This window comes from Centruroides sculpturatus, unplaced genomic scaffold, assembly GCF_000671375.1.
Source record: "Centruroides sculpturatus isolate CEXI.00-Female unplaced genomic scaffold, Cexi_2.0 scaffold369, whole genome shotgun sequence".
In the NCBI taxonomy this organism is placed as follows: Eukaryota; Metazoa; Arthropoda; class Arachnida; order Scorpiones; family Buthidae; genus Centruroides; species Centruroides sculpturatus.
This window is the reverse complement of record NW_019384649.1, coordinates 172,416-186,095: the sequence shown is the minus strand read 5'-3', so window position 1 is coordinate 186,095 and position 13,680 is coordinate 172,416. Positions and strand designations below refer to the sequence as shown.

The following is a 13,680-nucleotide window of genomic DNA, read 5'->3' as shown; positions in this document are numbered from 1 at the left end:
TGTTGTTCGGGGTACAGTTGAGGTTTTAATGAAGTTCGAGCGAATAAATAATTAGCAAAAAAAAGTTGAAATAAAGTGATTAAACAAAAATTATTACAAATATCGTAAATAACAGTTCACAAATGCGTCCTTGCAGCTAGATTCTAGATTACTTAGAAAAACAGTCTTTTATATATATATATATATGTAAAACTATATTACATACAAATAAAACCCAGCGAAGCGGGTCCTTGCAGCTAGTTGTTTTATAAAATAAAATCGATTATACTAGATTATAATAAATAGTAACGATTTACGCTGAAGTGTACAAATACAAACACCATAACAGAATAAATGTACCATAGAAAACTAAATTTTAACTAATATACTTTTAATTAATTTATTCTGTATTTATTAAATTTAAAAAATTACAAATAACTGTAATTACAAGTAGTGATAAGGTAAATGATTCTAAAAGTTTCAAGTACATTCTTAATATCAACGATTGGGTTTATATTTACTTTGCATCACGAGAAAATATTTTAAGTAAAGTAACTTGACTTTAATTTTGAAAATGTTTTTCATAAAATCTACTCTCCTATTAATTAATTAATAAAGTATTCATTTTGTTAAAGATAATTCATTTTTAAATAGTTTTTTTAACGTTTCCAAAGCGTATAATTTTGGTATCGTAACGATAGCAAAGATTAAAGTTAGTAGATTATAGCCGATCTTACCCGTTTTCACCGAGTGCAACAATTAGGTTTCGATACTGAGTATAAAATTTTTAGCTATCTGCTTACCACACTGGGATAACGACAATTAAGGTTGGCAGCAACCACTAACCGCTAAGTGATTAATAACAAACGTTTTCGTAGCCGCTTCTGGGTTCTTTTTCAGGTATACTAAATTCGAAAAATATGCTGGATCTTCTCAAATCTTATAAATATAAAATCAAACATTAAGACGAAGAGTTCGAATAGAGCCAACTCCCCGTGTAAACTTTATATACGATGGAACCAGTGGCGTAGCGTGAATGTCAGCCGCCCGGGGCAGAGGAAAATTTCGACATCCCATTATTTAGGTATCTCAATTTAAAAGACTAAAATTCAGTTTCGTCACAGAATAAGTAATGAAAAATTCCGTGCTAGTGTTGCCACCTTTTTAAAATCGCTGACCCGGACGGCAGGTGAGGTTTGTTCGAACAGAAGTTCCTGATGCATGCGTATATCATTTTGCAATGCGAAGAATAATTTGCAGTGCATGCCGGTTCTAGATGAGGTACAGTTAGCGACTAGGGAGACTTGGATACGAGTAACACAAGTGATCTAGCTCTATTGGATATTGGAGGTGTATATGATTGCGAATGAATCGTACTGTACAAGCAAAAAAAAAAAATCGACAGGTCGCGCACAGTATCTCCGGACGGCGAGTCGGATGGTAACACTATTCCGTTCTCATTTCAATCGGTCCGAATCGTAGGTGGACGAAATATGAAATCAAATGGTTCAAATTCTTACAAGATATTATTATTATTTATTGTGAAATTCTGCTGCCCCCTATAAAGTGCCGCCCGGGGCGGGCCGCCCCTGTCGCCCTCCCTACGCTACGCTACTGAATGGAACGCTAAATATCGTTGAGAAGGGTCTAAAAATATGTTCGATTTCTTGCATAAATGCAGAAAAGACATTTAAAATAGAATAGTAGAAACATTATTCTTCACGGTGGCGAAAAAACAAGAATAATAAAGACAAAGAAAATCGGAAATTACAACTTACGTTCAGCCGAACGTCGGAAAAAGCAGTTAGAAGTAGCAAATTTCCGGAACCCATAGCTCTGGAAAAAACACTCTGATCCGGAAAAGAAGAAACGCCGTTGGAGACAGCTCGACGAAACGAATCAGAAAATGTATTTATATGTAGAAGAATAGAGAAAACTCTCGAAGAAAAACTTTGCGAAACGAACAACTGAGGTCTTGGATGACTGCTCAATCGATACTTTTTGTCCTTATGTTATTCTTGCACTGCAAAAAACTGTTTGTGACGATTGGAACCGAAGAACAATTTTCAGTTGCACATCAAAAGTCGAAAAGTGCAAACATTATTTCCGGACTCTTCAAACATTCTTTATTTTTTCCATCATTTATAATTTACGTCTTCGGGTTGGTTCAAAAGATACGATGCAGCCATTCCTCCCTATTCAGTGTTGTTATTTTCCTAAACATATCAAAAGCAAATGGCCGAAATAAAAAAATCTAACGGCAAAATTTCAGAAATTTTTAAAATTCTCCTCAGATATTAAGCTTTAAATTTCGTAAAAAATATCTTGCCCCCACAGACTATTATTGATTTTTACATCACGCTATGGGAGAAACCCCTGAATTGCTGGCACTGCATCTGCTAATGTGTGCGTATCGTCCACTTTTACATTGGAATCAATGGAAACGTTTGGCTTTGTTCGGTGCCGTCGTTAGAGCCGGGCAACGGGCCAAGTGTCTAAAGGTGGCCCGCCCTTCAGGAGTCTAGTTTTTTGGTTTTTAAAGTTTTCGCGGTAATGTGACGTTGTGCTCACAGGAAATGCATTAAACCACAGTAGCTTCCTTGTATCACGTTTAAGTATTTATAACGCAGAATATGGTAAAAAAAATTCTTCTTGTATTCGGATAGAGAAAACGAGCACGTTTATTTGATTACCAAGAAACGGATACGCGTACAAATAATCCCGAAACAGTTCCATAGGAACTATTGTTTTTAGCAATAATATACCAAGGAATAATCTGTACTTTTTGAAGAGCAAAGGGCCATTTTTGGTTGCCTTCGCAACATTTCTACATTAAAGACGAGGACGACCTTATGAATCATTTATGCATTTAGATTTAGCATCGAATAACGAATATAATCGGAATATAAAGGTGACGATTCATAAGACGAAATTCGAATATTTCGTGTCTACGCTACATTGATATAACTAATGAGACTCTATTACAATGTGTGAATAGCTTCCCGAATGTATTGTCCATACAACACAAATATGCGAAAAATTCGATTTTGACGACGTAGTTAAGGATTTGGCACTGGCTCCCTTAATCAAAAATAAGAGCCAAATGGAATAACAGGGCTAACGAGAAGTGTATCTTAGACAATGCGATTATTGCTTTAATCAGCGAATTCCGACATATTTAAGCAAACTCGTTTTTTTTTAAGTAGAATCATTCAAGGATACAAGATTATGTTTTATTTTTAATTTAATTAGAAATGAGAAAATATCGTCGATGTAATTTTTAATTCTTTGCTTATCTTTTAAATTCTATAAATTTCCAGAGTGATTTAATTTTATTCATTTATCTATTTCTAGATTGAATTGCCAACATTCCAAGTGAGTACGGTTGCTAACAATTTTTAACATAAAAATTTATCATCAAAATTTTAGTTTTTAATATCAAGTATAATTTTTAAAAAAATATTTCGCGAATAATTTAATAAATTATATAAAGTTTAAATAATATTTTTATAATAAAACAGACCATGTAATATAGATATAGGCTTAAGTTTGTTTAAAATTTATTATAACTTCACCAAGTTTCTAGTTTTACCTGCAGCAATAATTATTCATGTCAGAAACAAAAATGAATTACGATTCTCTCTGCATTTTTAGCATATCATTGAAGATTTAAAAAGCAGTGCTGTAGAATAGATCAGAAAATATTGTTAATAAGACATTAAAATAGATTGTGAATTGTTTTAAATATTTTGCATAAAGTTTGAATGACAATTTAAAATAAATTATTTATTTTTCTCGTTTATTTTAATAAATAATCTTCAATGAATAATTAGAGTTTTTTTTAACATTAGTAACCGTGTTTTCTCAGTCACTTCTGTACTTTCTGTGTTGCTTAAATGTATTGTAGAGCTATTTATAGCCATAGTAGCAAGAGTGAGGACAGAATTTTCAGAAATTTAGTAGTATTTTCATCCATATAGCCAAGGATACTAATATGATTATCATATACAGCGCTATAATTTTGTTATTTATATTATCGATTTATCTATATACAGGATTAAAAGTACCCATAATAAAAAAAAGCTTTTAAATTCTATATTTCATTATTATGCGCAGTTTTATCATAATTAATATACAATAAATAATGAACTTAACAGAAACCCATGTTTCGGAAAGGGTTTAAGCAAATAGGCTTTTAATAGGGACTAGCAGGAACACGTTGAAATCGACGGCTTTATTCAATTAAAATACAATCATAAAGCTTATTTTACTAATAAATACTTTTTTTATTACAGATTCTAAAAAATTAAAATAGTTTAGTTTAAAAATAAAGTAAAATTAAGAATCACTTTTATTATTTAAATAAGTAGTGTAAATGTGTAAATTTATTAATGTTAAATAAATTATGCAAAAAGTATTTTAATTAATGCCTAATTAGGAAAAAAACAAGAATTCAGAGTAGAGGATAGAGGATAGTTGTTCTAACGCTTAAAAAACTAAATTGCTAGATGAAGCGGATGAGCCCGACATGTTTGTCCCTGTATGCTTCACATTGTATGTTTGCCACTCCGCCACGCGAGAACCATTTCAAATTTCTCAAATCTGTCTCGGCGGCATCATCTACAGGATAAGAGTTTTAATTTGATACCTGAATCATGATTTTACCCTCAGCCATTCTCTCAAACAAAGCTGGAGAGTATTTGAGGCTTTCCAAATTAATATGTAACATAGATAATACGGCAGCAGCAAAAACAGAAGTAACAAATATTTTGAATTTAAAACTATTTGAAAAATACTTGAAATAATATCCTACTATTGTCAATTTATTGTACAATATTATAAAAGCAGTTTATTTTAAATGCAAATAAATCAATCGACTTTGTTTTTGTTTTCGGTAAATAACTGAATGTCAACATTTAAATTTTTAAATGTAATTTATGCAAATATTTATTTAAAGTTTTGTTATGCGTATTTTTCACATTATAGTACTGATCGCTGGATATCATATAAAATAATTATATATCGCTAGATTACTTTTTATGTAAGTAAGTAAGTAAGTAATCTTTATTGGTGTAAAAGATATTTATCTTTTACGCCAATAAAGAATTAATCTTTATTGGCATAATTACTATATGAGATGTTAATATGCGTTTATTCAAAATTAAAACGCCCTTGTAACAGGCGAAAGCCTTTTACGCCAATAAAGATTAATTACTTACTTTTTATGTATAAATTATGATAGAATCAGTTAAAATTCTATATTTTAAATCATTTTATTTTAATAATTACTGCAAAAGTTTTATTCCATTTTATTATTTATTAATCTAAGCAGTTACTCTTCGAAATAATTTATATTAGTATATATTATCAGAAGGAAATAAGGAAGAAAAGATAATAAACATAACGAGAAGTTCACGCTGAACGTAAAGTTATTTATTTGTTTTATATTATCAATACCATCCTTTACATTGAGAAATATTTTGATTCATTATACAAGACTAAATAAGAATTTTTAACATCTTATACGTATTTTTATATTGTTATAAATTTCGATCTTATAATACAATATACAAACAGCGAATCCTTTATTTACCGTCGTATGATACTTTAAATTCACACAAAATACAGTTAACTAATTAGCATATTTTAGTACAGTTAAGAGGTATTAATTTATTATTAATATTGTATTTTTAGCCCAAAATTGTCAGGATAAACTGTGTCACAAGCGTCAATAAACATAAAATAATCTGAAGTTTGGTGCAAGAAATATACTGCTAATAAAATAGTTTAACGAATTAAAATTTTAATTCTTTCATTTATTATTTCATAATAGTAATTAAGAGAATGTAATATTATTTTATAATAATGTTTCAAGTAGTAAAACAAACCTTCAAGCAATAAATTATGGATTGTTCTTTGAAGGTTTCTTATAAGGAAGAAAGTCATTTATGCATATAAGTTAATCTTGTTTATAAAAACGTGTGTAAATGCTTACAAGATAAAATGAAGAATATGACAATGGAGGAAAAACCCCGATACCTGGATGTGTAAAACTTGAGAAAAACTATATTAAATTAAATTCCGAAGTCATTCGAAACTTGTCGATTGAAGATTTGACTATTTGAAATATTGTTGTAGACCTATAATGTACAATACAATTAAATTTTCTTAATTATTGACTTAGCATTTAATACATATCGTAATCTTATTATGAAATGATAAATAAGAATTAAATTCTTAATTTGTTTTACAAATTTTCATTAAAAAATATGTTATTTATACGTAGTTTTAATTGAAATAATCATGTTTAAAATAACTTAAAAACCGTTATTTGATACCCTATTATTACATGAATTTATAAAGAAATGTTTACGCATACGCATGAAAACAATTGGTGCAATATAAAATAAATTGAAAAATAATGCACATTATTTTAGTATTGACTCTGCAGTTATAATTGACAAACGTAGAAGAGTAATTCGCTTTAAACAGACCCATTAATTAATACACGAAATTTAACTTTAGAATGCGGAAAGCTATCTACTTTTTGTCACTCTTGGCAATGGTCGTGGTGAACGAAGCTGCTTCTAGAGGTATGTTATAAAATATTTTGAAAAAGAAAATACATTTTACGAAGTGAAAAGATTTTTATTTCTTGAATTAAACATTTCAGATAGAAATAACAAACCGTACAGAGTAGTCTGTTATTTAGGAAGTTGGGCCAATTACAGACATGGTGAAGGAAAATTTGTAATTGAAGATATCAATCCTTTTATTTGCACTCACTTAGTATACGGATTTGCCAAATTGGAGTTAGATAATAAAATAGTCGAATATGATCCGTATTTGGATCTTAAGGAAAATTGGGGTCTCGGCGCTTATCAAAGATTCAACGATTTAAAGAAGAAGAACCCAAATTTAACGACATTATTAGCCATAGGTGGATGGAATGAAGGCTCTATTAAATATTCTAAAATGACATCTAGCCACAAAACTAGAAAAATATTTGTTGATAGCTGCTTAAGATTTCTAACGAAATACAATTTTGATGGTTTGGATTTGGATTGGGAATATCCTGCTATGAGAGGAGGAAAACCCGAAGATAGAACAAATTTCATTTATTTAATACAGGTTAGTGTTTTCCAATAATATAATAATATAATAAAATATGTTACTTAAATAATAAAAAATGTATTATTGTAGGAATTAAAGAAAGCTTTTGAACCACACGGCTTTTTATTAACGGCTGCTGTCTCTGCTGGAAAGCCTACTATTGATGTAGCTTATAATATTCCTCAAATGTCGAAGTAAGATTTAATCAAATATAATTTTTTATGCCTAAAGGAAACGTATTTAAAAATGCTTTTTACTTTAGATATTTAGATTTTATTAATTTAATGGCATACGATTTTAATGGTGCATGGAATTCTTTTACTGGTCATAATTCTCCTCTTTATGCTCGTGAAGAAGAACCAGAAAGTCAAAAAATATTCAATGTAGTAAGTATAATAATGCAATATAATTATGACTTCATTATATATTTTAATTTAATTATGTATATAATTTAAATTTTTTCTGGAAACTATTTTTTATCTTCATTTAGGATTTCGCAGTTAATTACTGGTTAAACAATGGATGTCCAAAACATAAACTTGTACTTGGAATGCCTTTATATGGCCGATCATTTACCTTGAAAGATGCTAATAAGCACGGTTTAGGTGCATATGCTACTGGACCAGGAACGGCAGGACCAGTTACAGGTGAAGGAGGCATGTTGGGCTATAATGAGGTACATTGAATTACTTACTTTTCAACGTTTCAATAAAAATTCCTTAATATAATTTCATTTAAACAGATATGCAAATTTATTACACAAGAAAATTGGAAGACAGAATGGGATGACTCGATTAAATCACCATACGCCCATAAAGATAGACAATGGGTCGGCTATGATGATCAAAAGAGTATAAAAATAAAAGTATTTATAATTTTATTTATTATAGTCGACTTAAAACTAAAAGGAACAGCTATAAAATATTTTTTTCTTTCAGGTTGACTATTTAAAAAGACACGGGTTAAGCGGTGGTATGGTGTGGTCCATCGATACAGATGACTTTGGAGGATTATGCCACGGCCATAAATTTCCCCTTTTAAGTATTATAAAAAATGAACTAAATGGGCCTGATACAGATCCGACTGTATTTCCTGACAATTTTAAAACAACAAATTACGGAAAACCTGACCAAGTACATACAACAAATCCGCCTAAACCAATTTACACGACTAAAATACCAGAGGTTGTAATAGAATGTGAAAGTGTTGGCTATTTTAGATATCCTGGAGACTGTAGTAAATTTTACCAATGTTATAAATTAGGAAACAATTTTGAAGTTGCTATTTACAATTGTCCACCGAATACAGTTTTCGATACAAAAGAAACCGCTTGTAACTATCCAGAATTTGTCGAAGGATGTTAAGAATTTTCCATTAATAATAAATGCGCTTGCACAATATTAATTTATGTTTAATTACAATTACTTAAATAATTACTTTCAAATAATAATCGTCATCAAAAAAGTAAAATTTCTGAATGTTATATTCATAAATTAACATCACTTCTATGAAAGTGTTAGAAAAATGTTTTAAGAAGACACTTTTTAATGATATTTTTTAAGCTTTAATAATTACGTACATTTATTATCACAACAAAGCTTGTGTAAATAGGAATCTCACGGTAGATGATTATCTATCTATTTGTAACAAGTTTTAGTTTTACTTTTCCTTTATCTTTAAATTGTATCAGATAAATGTCACACATTTATGTTCATTTTTATAGTAAAATCTCTTTTAGATACGTAAAAGTTTTATTACTAGGCTTAATCCAAATAAATCCAAAGTTATTCCAACGAAAGATGGAAGTATCGAGAGCTATTCTATTTCAAAAAGTTCTCCTTATCCCCGAAAACTTGTAGGTATTTTTATGGATAAGAATCGTATCCGAGAATTTGAAAAGTATTCACTGACGAACATAGAATACTTGTAGTATTAGAAGTAGAATGATCTCGAGTTACTTACCTTATGTTTACTACAAAGGAAATTAATGTATTGAACGTAAAATAATCTCTTGCACATATGAGGCAAATAATAATTAATATTTAATAGTATATCTGTAACTTATTTGCATTGTATTATCACTTTTATCAATACTTTTCCGGCTGTTATGTATGCATAACAAGGGAAAGTGTTGCCCTGCCCTGCCCAGCGCTGCCCTGGAATCGTGTCAAATTTAACCATCCAGGTTTTTGCAAATCTCCACGTTTTGAGATCTCTGAACCCTCCAAAAAAGTAAAAAATAATACGTAATTCCACAGACACGCGCGCGACCATGAATTTTTTTTTGTGTGTATTTATGTTGGGGTCTATTTCGTTTAATCTCAAATTTTGGTAATGATTCAGAAACGAAATTTGACACGATAAGCTTGTGTATAAAAGACATCGAGGCTATTAAATTTTGGTGGAGTTAATGGGGAGATAGAGGGAGTCACATATATCTCGAGTGGGGTCGGATTTAATGAATATTTTATTCGTTACAGTCTTTATAAAACTCATTTCTACCCTAAAAATTAAGTTTTTTGCCATTTTATAATAATTAATAATATAAGATTCTAAATATCGCTTTTGGATAGCTGTTATTATGTTCAATGTATGTCTTGTCTCTTTAATCCGACATTAAGTTCGGTAGACTATCATTACAGCTTTCAGGTTAGACACTTCTTTTATTGTTTCCACATATGCATTTCGGACTTATATAAATGTTAAGTCCCTCTTCAGTGCAATACTATGGTTCTGTCTCCTAAAACCACGGTGTACAACGGGTAACATTGGAAAGATTTTAAAATACAGCCATTAAAAACACCTCAAATACATTTTCACCATTAAGACGGAAAACTTTTAACATTTGTTCATAAAATCTTATATAAGTACAACTTTTAAAGAATGTGTATGTTCTACGATATAACGCTGTCGCTGAACTTGATGTCGGATGAAAGAGACAAGACATACATTGATAATAATATGTTATTTTTTTAAACTGTTAAAGAGTAAACTGGCTGAGAGCCATGTAGATCTACGAACGCTAAGTCGTCCCTATTCACTACTGTCATACAATTGCCAATCGTTTTGTCATATAGTCCTACCTTTCCAAAACTAACGGTTTAATGACGCCACAGTGTATAGTAAATACAGATTCATTTATAGTTAATATAACATATATTTTGTATACAGATTTATATGTTTTATTATGTTTAATATATTAACATTTTTAATATTATTAAACTTTTCTTCATCGTAAGGTTAAATACCCTAACGTTTCCACTTGTCATTAGTGCAGCTGGCATTCATTCATCGCTTGCTGGCCAAATTGCTTAGGCTATCATTCTCGCCGTTCTCACATTCTATTATTGATTAATGTATATAAAAAATAAGCTATAGTACAAGAATACATCATCAATCCTGTTTGAAAATTTCTTTAGTAAATTGATAACTTCTTAGTTTTAATTTAGTAATAATTTCAATTTTGATTTATACACTTTAATATAAATAAATACAGTAATGACAAATAAATCTTACATACATCTTTTTAATGATGTATTTACTTATAAGTTTGGAAGGAAAGAAGAGATTTCAGTATTTTTTTTTTTTTTTTTTTTGTTAGCAATTTACATCGGTTAACTTGTACTGTATGCCGGGAGTCACGAATATTTTAAAGTCATTGTTAAAATCTACAGAATTAGTTATAAAAATGAAATTAATATAATGTTTTAAATTTTTTTTATAAATAAAAGTTATCAAACTAATACAGCGAAACATAATAAAACGAAACTCTCACTCTCCTTATTAAATAATTAGTGCCAGCACATGGAAAATTTCTTAAAAATAGCCAAATTCAATGCTCTGTTATATGCATGAAGAAAAACAAAAATGATTTTTATGAGCAGTTGCTCTTGTAAGCAATATTATAGTAATTTTTTTTTAAATCTAAACGTTCTATTATTAGTCTAACTTAATAATAGTTGATTTATTCATTAAGTACTGATAAGCAAGCGATACATCGCACAATGGTTCGTATTAAGAATCTGACTGGACGAAAGGTTAAAATTTTTGTACATTAAGGCATTATTTAAGATACTTTGATGTGATCCTAAATGGTTATGTTTTTATGAGTAACATCCAGTATTAATCTTTAATCTCAAAAGACACTGTGGCCATTTGGCCTTTTTCAAGTACCTCAAATATACAAAAAACAAACAACAGAGGAACAAAAAGTATCTGAAAATCAGCAAAAAAAAAAAGAAGAAGAAGAAATTAACAGGATTCCCACAAAAGTATTGAAATATCCCTTATTTAGCACTGCAATCTTTACATCACTTACATCGACCGGCATTATCTTCTGATATTCTCCTTGTGTACACGTAATTTGTGACCGATCAAATAAAGATATTTGGTAAATAAAACTACATTCATGTTTCCTTAGTTTTAATACACTTTAAAATTTTTACACATTGTTATTCTCTGTTTTGGTCTATGTATTTTTAAGGTCATATTTCTTTAAATTTTTATTGTATTCATTAAAGTTTTAGGCCTGCAATAGCAAACACCGTCGAAGTCGTTTGTGAAACCATATTAATCATTTCAATTAGTCATCTGAGTGTATAAGTATATTTGTTTTATGACCATGTTGAACCAACTTTTTTTAAAATAATTTTTTAGTGACGGAGAACGGAATTTTAAGAATAGAGCTATTTTAAGTTTGGAGAAACGAACCGAACGTTCTAAGAAGATTGGCCCATGTGTGTGATTATATGTCTAAAAGTGGTCTGAAAGATTCTGAAGGGTATATTTGTGAACGACTGACAAAAGTACTAAATTTTGTAAAAAGCTTAATTAAAGGACGATAGTCCAACTGGCATTAATGTTGAAAGAATTCATGGATAAAAATAGTGATTGGGTAAACGTTAAAATTTACTTTTTTTTGGTGCAAGCGGAGTTTCAGGGAGCATCATACCCGTAAATTTTCTAGAAGCGATACAATGCTGTATAGTGCATTATTATTTTCCGTGCGTCATTTTGAGGGCAGCGCTCTTTAATTAATGAAAGGTTAAAAATAATATTTTTAGTTGTCGGGTCGTGTTACGTCTAACGGGGATCTTAGCCGGGCACAAGTTCAAGGTGGTGAGTCCGTACCCCAAGGTTCAAATCTTTTCTCTGGTATATGTTCGTTCTTCTTCTTGCTTCTTGCACTCCCGAAGTCCTAACAAGTGACTAAATCACAAAGTGTCTGACCCTGCGGTTCCTCTCGTATCGCGCAGGATTATTCTCGCAAAGACTACCGTTTCCGTGGCTAGGGGGCCTTAGGAGTGTTTAGTCATAATTCCACGAATAATGGCTTCGCACCACTGGCCACTCGACCAAGCACATGTACAGTACAAAGTGTCCGTTACAGGTCGTTATTGGGAATGATCGTTGTTTAAGGTTTTTGCATGCATTCTGTACAGAAAAAACCAAACAAAAGAAAACGTTCTTGAATAAATGGCCGTCATTTAGAGATGGCCTTTTTGGAGGTTTGAAGCGTATTATTTTTAAAAATAAATTATATGCAACTATGGATTGTGTTTTAATTGCGCTAATCCTTACGACGCACAGTGGTTGCGAACAAGTAATCTGGCTGGACAAAATTATGTTTTTCTTTTTTTTTGCGTGTATGTTAAAAATATATAAAGATGTCTACTATTAACACAGTGAATTATTAATTTTTAGTGCGAATAATAATTTTCAAAAATTTTGGTTTTATTAACACAAAAATAATAAAATAAGGTGATGAAAAAAAACAGTGACTGTGAAAAAATAAAATATATATTTGAAATACAGACTTCGTTAAGAGTTATTTCTTTATTCAAATATTATTATACTCGTCGTCGTCATCTTCACTGTTATTGTAAGCTTCAGCCTCAGTAGAATTAGTCATTATCGATAAGATGGCTAGTTTGATTACTAACTTTTCACCTAGTTAATTAATAAACTTGAATTTAAAGATAAAAAATGAATTTTTTTAAAAAAGCTACTTAAGGAGTGTGGAGCATATACCGTAAAATGAGGTGACTTCAGCCCATGTAGGTGATTGTGACCAAAATATTAAACAATAATAATAAATTCCTACAACTTCCGAAATATAAAATAATTGTAATGTAGTTAAATTTTTGGAAATGGATATCAATTTAGCTTATAGAAAAAATACAACAAAAAATTAATGAATACAGTAAGTTCAAACACTTCTGGTGAGAAAGATTTGCCACAACTTCACAAATGTTCAGCGGATTTTCTATTAAATTAAGCGTATAAAACTTAAAGGGAAATAAAGGAATTTTAGCACGACTTTCCTGGTGACATTAAACATCAGTTTAATTAATATTCAAGTTGCCGACTAAATAGTTATTCGGCGGATGTGATTCATCAGATTCACGTTACAATACACGCTTTGTTTTATAATTATGCATATGGAATCATTTCTAGAAATGGCCATTAAATAACTATCTCTTTCGATATTACGGTATAAATATCATGTTGTTTTTGTATTTTCGCCAAGTATTTGCTTTAGTTTCGTTTTATATTCCCGTGTAAGGTCTTGGTTAACGCAAAATGTCT

At 30.1% G+C, this 13,680-nt stretch overlaps 1 protein-coding gene across 1 annotated transcript in view; it reads left to right on the top strand.

The window, feature by feature from the left end:
- Positions 1-8,496, top strand: part of LOC111626264 (probable chitinase 10) — a 29,206-nt gene extending 20,710 nt beyond the window's left edge. Inside the window, exons 10-17 of the mRNA XM_023369582.1 lie at positions 3,334-3,354; positions 6,505-6,572; positions 6,653-7,110; positions 7,183-7,286; positions 7,355-7,478; positions 7,583-7,768; positions 7,835-7,957; positions 8,031-8,496. Of these exons, the coding sequence (XP_023225350.1) occupies positions 3,334-3,354; positions 6,505-6,572; positions 6,653-7,110; positions 7,183-7,286; positions 7,355-7,478; positions 7,583-7,768; positions 7,835-7,957; positions 8,031-8,456 (1,510 nt within the window). The 3' untranslated portion in view covers positions 8,457-8,496. The remainder of the gene's footprint in view (positions 1-3,333; positions 3,355-6,504; positions 6,573-6,652; positions 7,111-7,182; positions 7,287-7,354; positions 7,479-7,582; positions 7,769-7,834; positions 7,958-8,030) is intronic.
- The last annotated feature ends 5,184 nt before the right edge of the window (positions 8,497-13,680 follow it).